Source organism: Marmota flaviventris, chromosome 4 (assembly GCF_047511675.1).
Source record: "Marmota flaviventris isolate mMarFla1 chromosome 4, mMarFla1.hap1, whole genome shotgun sequence".
Classification (NCBI taxonomy): Eukaryota; Metazoa; Chordata; class Mammalia; order Rodentia; family Sciuridae; genus Marmota; species Marmota flaviventris.
Genome location: NC_092501.1, coordinates 87097026 through 87112511, shown reverse-complemented (window position 1 = coordinate 87112511; position 15486 = coordinate 87097026). Strand labels below are relative to the sequence as shown.

General features: G+C 38.6%; 1 protein-coding gene across 4 annotated transcripts in view; it reads right to left on the bottom strand.

Moving 5' to 3' along the window:
- The window catches only part of Zdhhc20 (zinc finger DHHC-type palmitoyltransferase 20), a 79066-nt gene extending 73507 nt beyond the window's left edge, over positions 1 to 5559 (bottom strand). For 3 of the 4 annotated variants that reach the window (XM_027941550.2, XM_027941551.2, XM_071611335.1), the window contains exon 1: positions 5291 to 5559. In XM_027941550.2, coding sequence (XP_027797351.1) covers positions 5291 to 5408 — 118 coding nt within the window. In that variant the 5' untranslated portion in view covers positions 5409 to 5559. The remainder of the gene's footprint in view (positions 1 to 5290) is intronic. The other variant, XM_071611336.1, reaches the window with a different exon arrangement.
- Positions 5560 to 15486: the final 9927 nt, after the last annotated feature.

Genomic DNA, 15486 nt, shown 5'->3' with positions numbered 1-15486 from the left:
TTTTATAAGAGTATGACGCTATTCAATTTAACATATATTAATTGAAAGTCTACAAGCACGAGGCTCTCTAATGAATACAAAGATGACAGGATGCAACCATACTACTAATATTATTATTCAAGTACTTAAACATGGTAAGAAACTTCATACTTTTTTTTAATATTTATTTTTTGGTTGTAACTGGACACAATATCTTTATTTTATTTATTTATTTTTTTTATGTGAGGCTGAGGATCGAACCCAGGACCTCCTATGTGCCAGGCGAGCACTCTACCACTGAGCCACAATCCCAGGCCCCATACTTTTTTAATTTATATTCTAATTTGACTTATAAATGTAAGTATAGTAGAAATATATTTGTGGAAGTATACTAGAAATATATTTCTAAGTAAAACTGTAAATATCTTTAAAAATATATTCATACAAATCAAAACTACTTTAAGATATCATCTCACTCAAGTCAGATGGCAGCTATTATGAAGACAAACAACAATAAGTATTGAAGAGGATGTGGGGGAAAAGGTACACTCACACATTGCTGGTGGGACTACAAATTGTTACAGCCAATATGGAAAGCAGTATGGAGATTCCTTGGAAATCTGGGAATGGAACCACCATTTGACCCAGCTATCCCTCTCCTCAGACTATACCCAAAAGACTTAAAAACAACATACTACACACAGCCACTTCAATGTTTATAGCAGCACAATTCACAATAGCTAAACTGTGGAGCCAACCTAGATGCCCTTCAGTGGATAAATGGATTAAAAAAAATGTGGCATATATACACAATGGAATTTTATTCAGCATTAAAAAAGAATTAAATCATGGCATTTGCAGGTAAATGGATGGCGTTGGAGAAGATAATGCTAAGTGAAGTTAGCCAATCCAAAAAAAAACACAAATGCCGAATGTTTTCTCTGATATATTTTCACTCATAGTAGGGTAGGGAGGGGGAGCATGGGAGGATTAGATGAATTCTAGATAGGGAAGAGGGATGGGAGAGAAAGGGAGGCGGAAGGGGATTAGCAAGGGCAGTGGAATGTGAAGGACATCATTATCCAAAGAACATGTATGAAGACTTGAATTGGGTGTAAATATATAAACAAATTTGAAAACTTGTGATATATATGTAATAAGAATTGTAATGCCAAAAAAAGCAAAGTACATGTATAAAGGCATGAGTTGGTGTGAACATACTCTATATATAAAGATATGAAAAATTGTACTCTATATGTTAAATAAGTATTGTAATGCATTCCACTGTCATGTATTTAAAAAAAATAAAATCAATAAAACTAAAATATATATACACACACACACACAAATTAGAACATAAAGTGGAAAATAAGGGGGAAAACACTGAGACATACTATAACACAGATGAACATCAAAAACATGCTCAGTAGGGAGCTGGGGTTGTAGCTCAGTGGTAGAACACTTGCCTAGGATGTGTGAGACACTAGGTTCAATTCTCAACACCACATATAAATAAGTAATAAAAATAAAGTTCTATCAACAACTAAAAAATAAAAAAACACCACAAAACAGACACAAAAGACCAGTTATTGTATTATTCCATTTATATGAGATGTCCAGAAAAGGCATATGGATCCCGAACATGGACAGTGGTTGCCTTAGGCTGGGGGAAGAAAGACGGAGTAACTGTAAATGGGCATGAGGGATCTTACTGAGGTCATAGAAATGTTCAAAAAAAGGACTATTGTGATTACTACACAACTTCATAAATTTACTAAAAGTCATTACATTGTACATTTTAAATGAGTGAATTTAATGGAATTTGAACTATACCTTGTTAAAGTTACTTTACAAACAAACAAACAAACCCCCCAAAAAACCCAGGAGGCTGGGAATATAGTTCAGTGGTAGAGTGCTTGCCTAGCATATGCAAGGCCCTGGGCAATCCTCGTCACTCCAACAAAATCAGAAAAGTCTAAAGGAGGCTGGGGTTGTAGCTCAGTGGTAGAGCTCTTGCCTCATATGTGGAAGCACTGGGTTCGATTCTCAGCGCCACATATAAATAAATGAATAAAATGAAGTCCATCAACAACTAAAAAATATATATATTAAAAAAAGTCCAAAATAAAATTTTACAAATATATGAAAGCTGAAATTGTTCATCTCCAGCTGACCTAAACCACTTTTAGGCATGAAGTGATAACAACAGATGGAAATATGATCTATAAAAAAAATAAAGGGCACTAGAAATGGTAATTAGATGAGTACATGTATTTATCAATTTTTAAATCTTCACAAAAATTGTTCAAACAAAATAAGCAATATAATGTGATGTTTGTAACACAAAATACATGACAACAACATAAAGATTAGGAAGGAAGAAACAAGTGTTTTTATAAGGTACTGTTTGTGAAAAGGTATATCACTTGAAGGTAGACTATATAATATATAGTTTTTTTCAGTTATTGAAGCTAAAGTCATGCTATAAATATGAGGCAACCACTTAAATAACAAAAAGAACGACAGATAATAAACTAACAAAGGAAATGAAATAATCAAAAAATTTGAAAACATAAGTTCGATTAATTCAAAAGAAGAGAAAAAAAAAGGGAAAGAGAACAAAGAACAAGTTGGGCTAGGATTGTGGCTCAGCGGTAGAGCGCTCGCCTGGCACTTGCGGAGCTCCAGGTTCAATCCTCAGCACCACATAAAAATAAAATAGATATATTATGTCCACCTACAAAAAAAAATAAATATTAAAAAAAAAAAAAAAAAATGACAAGCCAGCCCGGTGGAACACACCTGTAATCCCAGTGGCTCAGGAGGACAATGGTGAATTCAAAGCTAGCCTCAGCAAAATTGAGACATTAAGCAACTTAGTGAGACCTTGTCTCTAAATAAAATACAAAATAGGACTGGAAATGTGAATCAGTGGTAGAGTGCCCCTGAGTTCAATCCCTGGTACCAAAAAACAAACAAAAAAAAAAACAACAATAACAAACAAATCACTGTCTTAAATTTAAATATATTAATAATCACATTAAATGTAGTCAAACACCTGAATTGAAAGGCAGAGATTTTCAGATTACATGAAAAGGAGGAAAAAAAAAGAAAAGCAAGACCCAAATAGATGCAGCTTAAAAGAAACACACTTTAAATACACAGGCATAAACAGGCTAACAGTAAAAGGACAGAGAAAGATATACCATTCTAGCACTAATCAAAAGAAAGGTTAATAACATGTTAATATCTGCCAAAGTAGATTTCAGGGCAAATAGTATTGTGAGGGATAAGAGAATCATTTCACAATTATAAAGGGACCAACTCATCAAGAGGACTTAACAATTCTTAATATTTTATACACCTTATTACAGAGCTGAAAAATACATGATGCAAAAACTGATAAAAGTACAAGGAGAAATAAATACATGATAATCATACCTCTCTCAATAATTTAAATAACAAATAGAAAAGATTTAAGTAACATTACCAATTTGCCCTCAATGATACTTATGAAGCATTATGACATAAATGAATTCCCAGCAACAAACAGTAAAATACACTGCTGATTACAGAATATATCTTTCTCAAGTGTATACAGAAACTTGAATACATTTTAAAGGCTTTAAGTCTCACAAAATACAAAAGCTGGTTCTTTGGAGATCAATATAACACTTCAGAATCAACTATGTGAACAGAGTATACTCAATAATGGCACTTGTTATGTGTATCACTCTAAATCTGAAGATGTTGTGAAGAAGACACAAGGATATAGACTCAGGTTACAGTCCCACTCTACATATTTCTATATGAAAAAAAGATTAAAATGTCTACCCTTGGACAAACCACACAGGTCTTCTGAGTAATAAATTTCCTAGAAAATAATGAATTAGACCAACTCTAAAAACTCTAAGATCTTCTATATGCTAAAAAAGAGATACAACCCTACTATAAACAGCTCAAAATGACCCAAGTATTCAGATAAAAACTCTAGAAATCTGAATTAGCACTTTCCTCAAAATTAACCAGGTTGACCAGAGAGGAAAAGTTGTTCAGTTCACCCATAACTAAATATTTTCAAACAGAAGCTTTGGGGGAAAAAGCCAACGAGGTATTTCAGTCTTATTTAAAACCAAAAACTAATAGTATTATTTTATCTTTTCTGTTTATCACTCACCTAAGATGGCCATGTTAAGTGTATCTATTTTATCCTCAATATTAACTCCTAATAAGGCTGATATTGTGCGAGCCTGTGCGTGTGTGTGTATAAACAAAATGAAGAAATAACAGAGCCTGCACTGGAACGAAGCCCTCTTGATCATAAACAATTTGTTCAAATGACTAAGAGCATACTGTGGATCAGCAATTTTTACTGTCCGAGGTATTTAGGAACCTTCTGCTGCTGCCTTTTAGGAGAAAGCTACCTTACTTAAACAAGACTGAAATCTGCAAGAGTCCAGATTACCTTTATTCTTAAAGGCAACCTATTCAAACCAGTATGTTAAATCCTTGAGGTGTACTGCAATCCTTTTTCCTAGGAGTCAGGTGAAAATCGGTGCTAAAAAATGGAAGATAGCAAAAATAATGAAGACCCCCAAATTGAAGATAGTGAAAAAAATACACCGGACTGGGATGTAGCTTAGAGGCAGAGCACTTGCCTAGCATGTGTGAGGCCTTGGGTTCAATCCCTAGCACCGCAAAAAAAAAAAAAAAAAAAAAAACGTCAGAATAAACAGCCAAGAAAAATAAATAAATAATGTTATTCTCCCATTCTGTCTTCATTTTATAGGTCGCTGGATTCAGACTTGAAAGAAATGAACTTTAAAATGGGCCAAGTACCACCCAAAATCAAAGCTGGGGCTCACTCATCCTCCAGGTCAGAGCACCAAAAGACACACCTCCCTTCCCCCAACCCCAGCAGCCGGCTTTACTGGTGACAAGCGTCTTGCGCTGTTTGGAAAAACAACCTGGAAAGCACAAATTTGTTTTTAAAAATATTAACAAAAGCAAAAATAAGGGCTACACACACACACACACCCCTAAACCTACGAAGGTCGACTGGCCCCGCCTCGGAGAAAAAGCATTTCTGAACATTCCGTCATAGAAGACAGAAGGATGGGCAGCCCCTGAGCGAACACTAGAACCAGGAAGCCGCGGGCTAGCTGGGCCGCACCGCGGCCTTGGGCATCCAGGCTCCCGAGCGTCAGGCGCCGCGGCTCTAACAAAGCAGCGGGCGCGCGGCCTCGGCCTGCAGCCGGGTCCCGGCGACGCCCCAGGCCCCCGCCTTCCGCCCGCGCCCTCCGGTACTCACACGCGCAAAGCTCCACCACGTACGCGTAGTAGGACCAGATGATCACGAAGGAGATGAAGAGCACCGGCACCCATCCCACCACGCGCTGGCAGCAGCGCCACACCGTCCAGGGCGCCATGTTCCGCGGGCTACGGTGAAGCCCCGTACTCGCCTCTGTAGGGAGACTCCAGATCTCCGGCGGCAGCGACAGGGTTTCTCTGTCCGGCTCCGGGCCAAGATCTCCCGCCTCTCCCGCAAGGGTAATCAAAGATAAAGTCCGAAGCTTCTCCTCGACTCCGCCCCTCTCAGCCCTCGGGCTGGTCCCGCCCCCACTCCACATCCTGTCGCCCCTCCCCCGTCCCTCCCCCACCCCCATCCCGCCCGAAGCCGGTCGCCTCAAGTTTCCGCGCTACCGGGGCGGGGCTTACGCAGCCGGAGGGGATGGGCGGGCCCGCCGCTTGGGACCGCCCATGGGGCGTGGCGGGTTGGGGCGGGCCGGGAAGTGGAGAGAAAGAAGTGGAAATCTAGAGGCTAGGTAGTGGCTGGCAGGGGTGTGTGTGTGTGTGCTTTTTCAAATATGACAATGCTGTGCTGTACCACAGCATGCAGATGAGGAATGTATTCACTATAGGGTTCCTCCAGTTATTCTGTGTATCTCTGGTAAAGAACCCCTGGGCTGGGCTGGGCTTGGGATATAACTCTGTGGTAGAGGTCTTGGCTAGCATACATGAGGCTCTGGATTTAATCCCCAGTACAGCTAAAATAAAATAAATAAAAAATACCTTTACTTTGAAATAATTCCATCCATTATTCAAGCGGAACTTATCTTTTGGAAGATGAAACCTGTAGGAGCATGTGATTTAGGATAGAACCATTACAGAATCCATCAGATTGATTTGAAACTCATACTCAAGGTTGAGTTGTGAAAAAAGGTGCAGGTAAATGGCTCTTTCCCTGCTTCCCCAAAAAGACTACTGAAATTTCAAGAATTTATTTACAACTGGAGATTGCTGAGCGTTGACTATAATCATACTAGAAGCATCATTGTGAATACATCATAATGCAAGGTCAAAGCATGAGAAGTTTAATTCCAGTCAGCCACCTTAATACCAGTTCCTGCTACTACTATTTTTTAGTTAGTCTTGAGATTTTAACTAGCAACTGCTTACTAAAGTTTCCAGGAAGAAGACTTGCCCACTTTTGTAGTGTGATGATAAAAGCAAGTAATGATTGTTTTACCTCTGCACAGTACTGCTTGAAATAATAAAGCATGGTGTCTCCAGTTTTATACCTTAAAAATCCTGTTAGTGACAAAGTTGACACTAGGTTCAGGACATTAAAGTGAATTACATACAGCTCGTTTTCCAGAGATATTGCTTAGAATAACTAAGCTTTAAGATGCTATTTAGATTGACATGGAAGAATATAAAGCCCTTTCTCCTCCTACCACATCTACACAACAGAATCATATTAAAGCTTAACACGAATACCATGTCATCCAGAAGCTCCTTGTCTGCTGGAAATAATTTCTATTTGTTATGCCATTTTGTTTATAATGCTAACTAAGAAACTATATAAGCTCGTTTCCTAGAGCTGCTGTACCAAAGTACCACAAACTGGGATCTTAAAGCACCAGAGATTTATTGTCTTAGAGTTCTTGGAGCTAGAAATCCTAAATAAAGGTGTTGGCAAGGCTGTTCTTCCTCTGAAACCTGTAGGGAGGATTTGTCCTTGCTTCTTCCTAGCTTTTGGTGGTGGCTATCAGTCCTGGGCATTCCTTGGCTTGCAGTTGCATCATTCCATTATCACCTGGCATCCTCTTCCCTGTGTCTATCTCTGCATCTCTATTAATACTGGATTAAAGGTCTACCCTATTCCAGTATAACCTCACCTTAACTAGCTACATTGATAATGTTTCTATTTCCAAAGAAGGTCATATTCTGAATTATGAGGAGTTTGAACTTCCAGAGACATTTTGGGGACATACAACACAAATTTAGTTTTAATTTTAATTGAAATGAATCACCTTGCCTCCTACTTTGTAAGGTTCTTGAAGGCAGAGTATTTTTTACATATCCTATTTCCCCTGCAGTGTCATGCAAGTAGGAAATATTTAGTAATAATTGAATAGACATTTGAAGGTTTTTGTTATTTAGATGTTATTCCTAACTTTTGGAATCACCAGCCAAATCACACTACTTTCTGATTCCAAAATTACCACTGTGTGTCTAAAAAGGTTTTGATTTTTAAATGGAATCTATAAAATATTTCTGATCTATTTCCTTGTCCTAAAGTCATTCCAGTGAAGATATATTTGGGGGGAGGTGGTAACATTTTCATTCTTTTGGGAATGTTTCTATCTTTAGTGTCTACAGACATGAGTTATTCAATGTTCTTTTTCTTAATATATATTTTTTAGTTGTTGATGGACCTTTATTTTATTTATTTATATGCAGTGCTGAGAATAGAACCCAGGGCCTCACACATGCTAGGCAAGCACTGTACCACAGATCCACAACCCCAGCCCCTTCAATGTTCATTTGCTATAAGCTAACATCTAAACCCCTTTCTTTTCCATGTTGGGCCAGTGATTTAACTCCATCTCTGCTACTGATTGTAACAAAAGGGAATCCTTAGGCAGAGCCATTATGTAAGCAGGATTATATTGTCTGACAGTCACTCTGGCCATGGTGAGAAGAATGGATTGGAGGAAATAAAGTCTAGAGGAAGGGAGGCTAGTTGAGAGGCTGCTGTAGTCACATAAGTACAGGTTGATCATGGCCTGAAAAAGGATGGTGGAGGTGAAGGTGACGGAAAAGAAAAAGCTGCTTCAGATCAGCTTTGGTGCACCACTATGCCCCAAAACAGCAATGGCAGATAAAATGGAACACCTAAAAGACAAATGGAGATTCTGTCCTGCATTCCCAACCTCTGTCCTCTCCATCCCCAACAAAGGAAATAAAATATTGTGCTGATCCATCTCTAGGATTGTGGCTTTCAGTGAAGACTGGAGGACTACAGACCCCTAACCCAAGAGTGCCAAGCTGTCAGCTGTTCTGGTGACTAATCTCTGATTTTGCCATTATAACCACCAGCCAGGAACCTCTAAATACCATTTTAAGTTGTAGTTCTGACTAAGGAATAATAAGGGCAAGTAGAGGCAATTATGAAGCCTTATGGAGGGCTTATTGAAACCGAGTAGATACAGATATGGAAAAAATAGAGAAGAAAAAACAAATTTACAAATTTTAAAAATTAAACCACAGTTCCAAAACACATGAAGAAACCCAATACTAAGGACACAAATAGGGGCTGGGGTTGTGGCTCAGGGATAGAGGGCTCGCCATCAAGGCACTGGATTCGATCCTCAGCACCACATAAAAATAAATAAAATAAAGGCATTGTGTCCAACTACAATTAAAAATTTATTTTTTTAAAAAAGGATGCAAATAAAAATCAACAATCAGAACTTGAATCCACATGACATAGAATTAATTACAGGAAGTAGCCTAACAAAGACTTTTACAAACAGTATTTGGTATGCGTACTCAAAGAGGTAAGTGAAGAAATAACTTCTATCTAAAAACATGAAAATTTGAAAATAATAGACAAAAAAATGGAAAAAAGAACAGGTGTGGGCTGGGGTAGAGCACTTGCCTAGCAAGTGTGAGGCACTGAGTTCAATATTCAGCACCACATAAAAATAAATATATTGTGTCCACCTACAACTAAAAAAAATTTTTTTAAATTAAGAACGGGTGGATTTGAAAAATGACCATTTAGAAAACTCAAAAATAGGGTATAGCTCAGTGGTAGGGCCTAACATGTATGAGACTCTGGGACCTAAGGTTAATCCTCAGCACTGCCTGATCCTTATTCTCTGACCTTCCTCTTTTTTTTTTTTAATTAGGATTTTTAAATTTGTTCTTTTTAGATATAATGACAGTAGAATGTATTTTCACATATTATACATACATGGAGTATAACTTATTCTAATTATGATCCCAGTCTTGTGGGCTGATCTTTCTCTTAAGTAAATCAAAAGACCCTCACTTAAGATGTGCCCCTGATGGGCTGGGCACAGTGGTGCACACCAGTAATTTTAGTGACTCCAGAGGTTTAGGTGGAAGGATTTCAAATTGGAGGCCAGCCTCAGCAACTTAGTGAGCCCCTAAGCAACTTCATGAGATTCTATGGCAAGATAAAAAGTAAAAAGGGCTGGGGAATCATATCAATAGTAAAGCACTCTAGGGTTCAATCCCCAGTATAAAAACGATTTTTAAAATTCTAAAAGAGGTGCTGGGAGGAAAAGAACCCAGAGGAAAGGAACATTCTTATCCCAAAAGACACAGAAATGCTGAGAAGAATTGAAATATACAGGCCTTGTAAATTTCCTCCAGTTTATTCCATTAGATCATATCCTTTGCCTTCCAGTCACACCATTGCATGACTGTCCATGAAAACATATTGCTTTCCCTATTTCTTTGGGTTTTTGTTTCTGAAGGCTGTCACATAAAACATAATAGTAAGTAAATTTGTATGCTTTTTTCCTTGTTAATTTGTCTTACTATAGGTACCTTAATGAGGAAATTTGCAATGGGTGAGAAATCTTTTCTCCCCTACACTACCTACAATAAAAACATTCTTTGAGAACTTCAAAAGGACTGTGTCTTGCTTTAGGACCAAATGAGTACTAACTCATTTTTGGAAATGCTGTCAACTTGAAAGGCAAGCTGAGGTACACTGAGAATGAGAACAAAGAGTTTTTTTGAGCCAGTATGAAGATGATTACCCCAGGGAGGGCGGGGGGGGGGGGGCCAGGGGACAAATATCCACTTAGAATCAGTGCTTTCCCAAATGGCATCTTGGGGGCGTGGGAGGTAGTTGTTTTTGTTTTTTTTTAATTTTTTAATTTTTTTTTTTTGTGGTTGTAGATGGACAGACTGCCTTTATTTTATTTGTTTATTTTTATGTGGTGCTGAGGATTGAACCCAGTGCCTCACACATGCTAGGCAAGTGCTCTGCAACCAAGCTACAGTCCCAGCCCTGGGGGCTAGGTTTTTAAAGATTAAGAAAAAGGGAGATTATAGTAAAACTGGTTGTTAAAATTGCATTCATCAACAAAAAAAGCACAAGTCATTGATTGGTGATTGGTCATTTATATTATATATTCCAGGTAAGAACTGTGATAGGGCCTGGGGGCAGAGCTCAGTGGTATAGCACTTACCTGGTGTTCAAGACCCTGGATTCTATCCCTAGCACCTTTCGGGTGGGGACCAATAAGGAAAAGGCTGTCACTGAGGATATTTGTTACCTTTATGCTTTAGGGAATCTGTAGAAACCTACATTGCTAGGTCAGAATGATCTAGGTGATTGCAATCTCTTGCCTCTTGATTCCCCCAGACTAACTTTGTGTGTTTATGTGTGACATTTTAAAGTCTTTCTCAGTAGAAGTCTATATTCTTGGGAGGAGAAAGAGTGAGCAGGAGCAGGAGCAGTTTGGGGGCAGAATGAAGGGGAAAGAAGGGAGTTGGGAGCACTTTCAAAAAGCAGAGGCTTGGGGCTGGGGCTGTAGCTCAGTGGTAGAGTGCCTGCCTAGCACGTGTGGGGCACCGAGTTTGAGCCTCAGCACCACATAAAAACAAATAAACGTATAGTGTCCAGCTACAATTTTAAAAATATATTTTTTTAAAAAAGCAGAAGTTTCAGATCTTGCTTCCTCCTTTGTTTCACATTTTGCCAGCAGCTCTTGCCTGAATTAGCTCAAGAGTCTACTGCCTGCTGCCCCCACCCACTGCACATGGACACTACCCCACTATCCATCTCCCCTCCATCCACAGTCTGCTCCACAAATTCATCCATCCCTTCATTTTCTCAACACCAAACATGTTCTGATCACTGCACTGGGGAACAGAGACAAAATCTTTCCTCTTAGGTAGCTTGTTTTTTGTTTGTTCTTGTTTTCTTTCCTGTTTTATGCTATAGTTGGAGTGAGCCTTTAGAAAATACAATCTACTTTATACACTTGGATGATTTTAATGATGTTTAACATGACTGCAAAAGGTTCTGCAGCTCTGCTGTCCCCTACCTCCAGCCTCTGCTGCACAACCTTCCTTCCAGAATTGCTCTAGGCTTGACCCCATGGTTTCCTTTCTTCTCCTTGAAACTCTCTGCATACACTTGCTCATGGATACTCTTCCATCTGTGCACTCTGCCTATAAAGTTTCCTCCCCTCCTAATCCCTTCTCAGACCTGGCTCTGTCAAGAAGTCCAGCCTGACACAGCTGATTCTAAGGGGGTAGGTCCAAATCCTGGTGGTAGACCAATCTCTCCTCTCCAGATCATGACTCTGCCAAATGTAAAACTAACATTCCCCACTACCTATTGTTTAAATAGCAGAAATACTGTATGCATTAGTAGAGATGGTTCCAGCTTATGATTTTTCTTTTTTAATCTTTTTATTTTTGAAATAATTTTAGATTTACCGAAGTTAGAAAAATAGTAGAGAGAATGCCTGTAGTCTTCACCAAGCTTTCCCAAAAGCCATTTTATATAAGCATGATGATGTGCTTATCTAATCTAAGAAATAAACGAGGGTACAATATTAGCTAAACTACAGACTTTATTAGGATTTCACCAGTTTTCTCACCAATGTCTTTTTCTGTCCCAGGACCTCCCATTGTGTTTAGCCATCTGATCTTTTAGCCTCCTCCACTCTCTGGCTGTTGTTTCTGTCTTTCCTTGTTTTGTATGGAAAAACACTTTGGAAAAGTACTGATTAGAGGTACAGAAGGACAAATACTGCTTGTTCTTATTTATATGTGAAGTCTAATATGATCAAACTCAGGGAAGCAGAGAGTAGAATGGTGGCTTCCTGGGATAGGAGGGGGAATGGCTGTCAGGGCCAGAGGGATAGGGAAGTATTAGTCAAAGGGTACAAAGTTTCAGTTAGACAAGAGGAATACATTTTATCCATCTATTGTGCAGCATGATGATTATAGCAATAATAGTGTATTGTATGTTTCAAACTGCTAAGACAATAAATTTCAAATGCTCTTACCCCCAAAACAATAAGTATTTGAGGTGATAGATATGTTCATTAGTTCATTCTTTTATTTGTATGTCATATGTAACTATATTTTGTCAATTTGCAATAAAAAAAGATTTTAAAACCCCCTCAAAAGCCAAAGTTCCTTTAGTAAAAATACTTTCTTCCACTGTTACAAAGAAAGAACTATAACAGGGTATGAAACAATTCCTAGGGCAGGAGAAGGGGGTAATTTAAAGGCCCTGCACAGTGGCACTAGCCTGTAATCCCAGCAGCTCAGGAGGCTTAGACAGGAGTTCAAAGTCAGCCTCAGCAAAAGCAAGTTGCTAAGCAACTCAGTGAGGCCCTGACTTCTAAATAAAGTACAAAATAGGGCTGGGGATGTGGCTCAGTAGTGGTTGTGTGCCCCTGTAACACCCACCCCCCCTAAAAAAAAAAGTAATTTAAAAAGTACTCAATCTCCTGTAACACCCACCCCCCCTAAAAAAAAAAGTAATTTAAAAAGTACTCACTGGGGGCTGGGGGTTGTGGCTCAGTGGTGGAGCTCAGTGTGAGGCACTGGATTTAATCTTCAGCATTACAAAAAAATAAATAAAATAAAGGCATTGTGTCCATCTACAACTTAAAAAAATTTAAAACAAAATGTACTGGTTGAGTATTTTGTAGACTGTCCCTCAGTTTGGATTTGTCTGATATTTTCTCATAACTACATTGGCTTATAAATTTGGGAGAAGAAAAATCACAGAGGTGATGTGCCTCTTTTATGATATTGTGACAGGTTGTACATCATGTGGACATGACTTTTTAATGGGTAATGTCAACCTTGATCACTGGGTTGAAGGTCCAGTGTCTGCCATGAAGTTACCATTTTTTCCTTACTCTGCATTTTTCATTAGAAAAAAAAAAGTGATTAAGTCAAGCTCTACTCAAAAGCAGAGGAATTAAATTTCACCTCCTGGAGGGAGAAGACTGTGCAACCATTACATTAATTAATAAGCATTTAGGGAAGAAGCACTTTGAGACTATCAAAAATCCTGTTTCTATGTAAAATTTCACCCACTGCTTTTAGTATCCATCAGTGGACCCTGGTTGCACCACTGTCTTTTCCTTTTCCTTTCCTTTCCTTTCCCTCCCTCCCTCCCTCCCTTCCTTCCTTCCTTTTTTGCTACAAGGTTATCCAATGGTCTGTTTCCTAACAGAGGAAAGGCATCCAAAAAGAGTTCAGAGATTTAGTTGACATAGTGGAGCCATAAATACCCAACTCTGATTACTACTTGAATTTCTGGTTTGGTTAGATTTATTGTTTTTGCATTTCTGGAAATCTGTCCTCAAGAAAGCTTCCTGGCCACTTATTTATTGATCAGTCCAGGCACATGTTATTGATTGCATTTAGGCTATGGGGAGAGTCTGGCTCAGCAGCTGCCAGTGGAAACACTGATTGGTGTCACAAATCATGTGGAAGGCAAGGAGTTCAATGACCAGAGAATAGCAGGTTTTTTTTTTTTTTTTTTGGAACAAAGCTGCACTGTCTCTATTGCTATGACATCTTTGTAAGATCACTTTGGATTGAGAACTGATCAGTTCCCAGTAAACAAAGGCAGAGTGCACATGCATCCCAGACATTGAGAAGGGCAGATGACATGCTGTTGAGTGTGCTGTTGGGTGTTGGGACTGCCTTTGGAACACAATGTGTTGTAGTTACATATCCTGTCTATGGTAAATCCCTGTATGATATACTTAAGTACTTCTCCTATGTATGATTATTCAATTAAAGACGGTAGCTTTCCTTAGACTGTAAGCTTTTTGAAGGAAGGACTAGTTCTGTTTCCTTCACCATTGTGAGCCCAGCAGATTGCCAGGCACATAAAAGGCATTAATAGTAATTGAATAAATGAATGACAAGAAACTTGGAATTACAGATGTTCATGTTTTTCCAACAGTGTTCTCAACCTTCCCATAACTTTAGTCATGGAAGCAGTCTTGTATATGGTGCTTCTATTCCTAGTATTATTAGAATAGTGTAATGTTATATTTATATTATTAGGTAAAAAGGTGTTTATCACTGAACCACACCCCCATCCCTAGAACAGAATTAAGGATAAATTTACTTTGAGGTTTGAGGATCTCAGGAGAAATACTTTAATTCTTTCCAAGGGCAGCACCCCAAGTTTCCTAAGTAATTCCCATTAGGGCTCACTTCTTAAAACTCCTACCACCTCTTGACATTGCCATATTGGGGACCAAGATTCTAACTCATGAACCTTTGGGAGACAGACCACATCAAAACCATTAAAGATCTAAACAACTTCAAGGACATAGTGGGAAAAAATACAGAGTGTGGAGTCAAGGGGATTTGGATTCATATCCCAGCTTCATCACTTACTAGCTAGTAATATTGTAGAATTTATCTAACCTCCCTGAGATTCAGTCTCCTTCTATATCATGGGAATAATTGTGTTCTTTTCATAGCATATACTGTGAGGATTAAATTTTATGTGTAATGTATGCATATATAAGGGCAAATATAACATATGTAAAAATAGGGCTGGGGTTGTGGCTCAGCAGTAGAGTGCTTGCCTAGCATGTGAGAGAGCCCTGGGTTCGATTCTCAGCACCACATAAAATAAATAAATAAAATAAAGATATTGCGTTCAACTACAACTAAAAAAATATAAAAATATGTTAAAATATGTATATACACATTTACATGTATATGTGTACTTTATATACATATATGTATACATATATATATTTTTGTGTGGTGCTGGGTATTAGAACCCAGAGTCTTGTGCATGCAAGTCAAGCACTCTACCAACTGAGCTATATCCCCAACCCCATATATGTATATTCTAATATGTATTTGTGTGTGTGTCTATCTAAATATATCCCACGTATTTGTATTTCTATTTCCTGGCATATGGTCATTGTATCAGAGTTCACGTTAAGTATTTTAACAGCAATAACAATAAAAGTAATTGGTTAAATATATATTAGGAAACTTAAAAATCAAAGAGGGCACTGTAATGATTTGGAGGATGTCACTGCTGGAAGCACTACCACTGCCAGGGCCTAGGCATAAAGGAAGGAAGTTGAGGGTATTAAAGTCCAGAAGCTAGAAGGAATAGCCCAGCCTGCTCAGGGAGTAGAGGCTGGTACTGTCTCCCTAGGG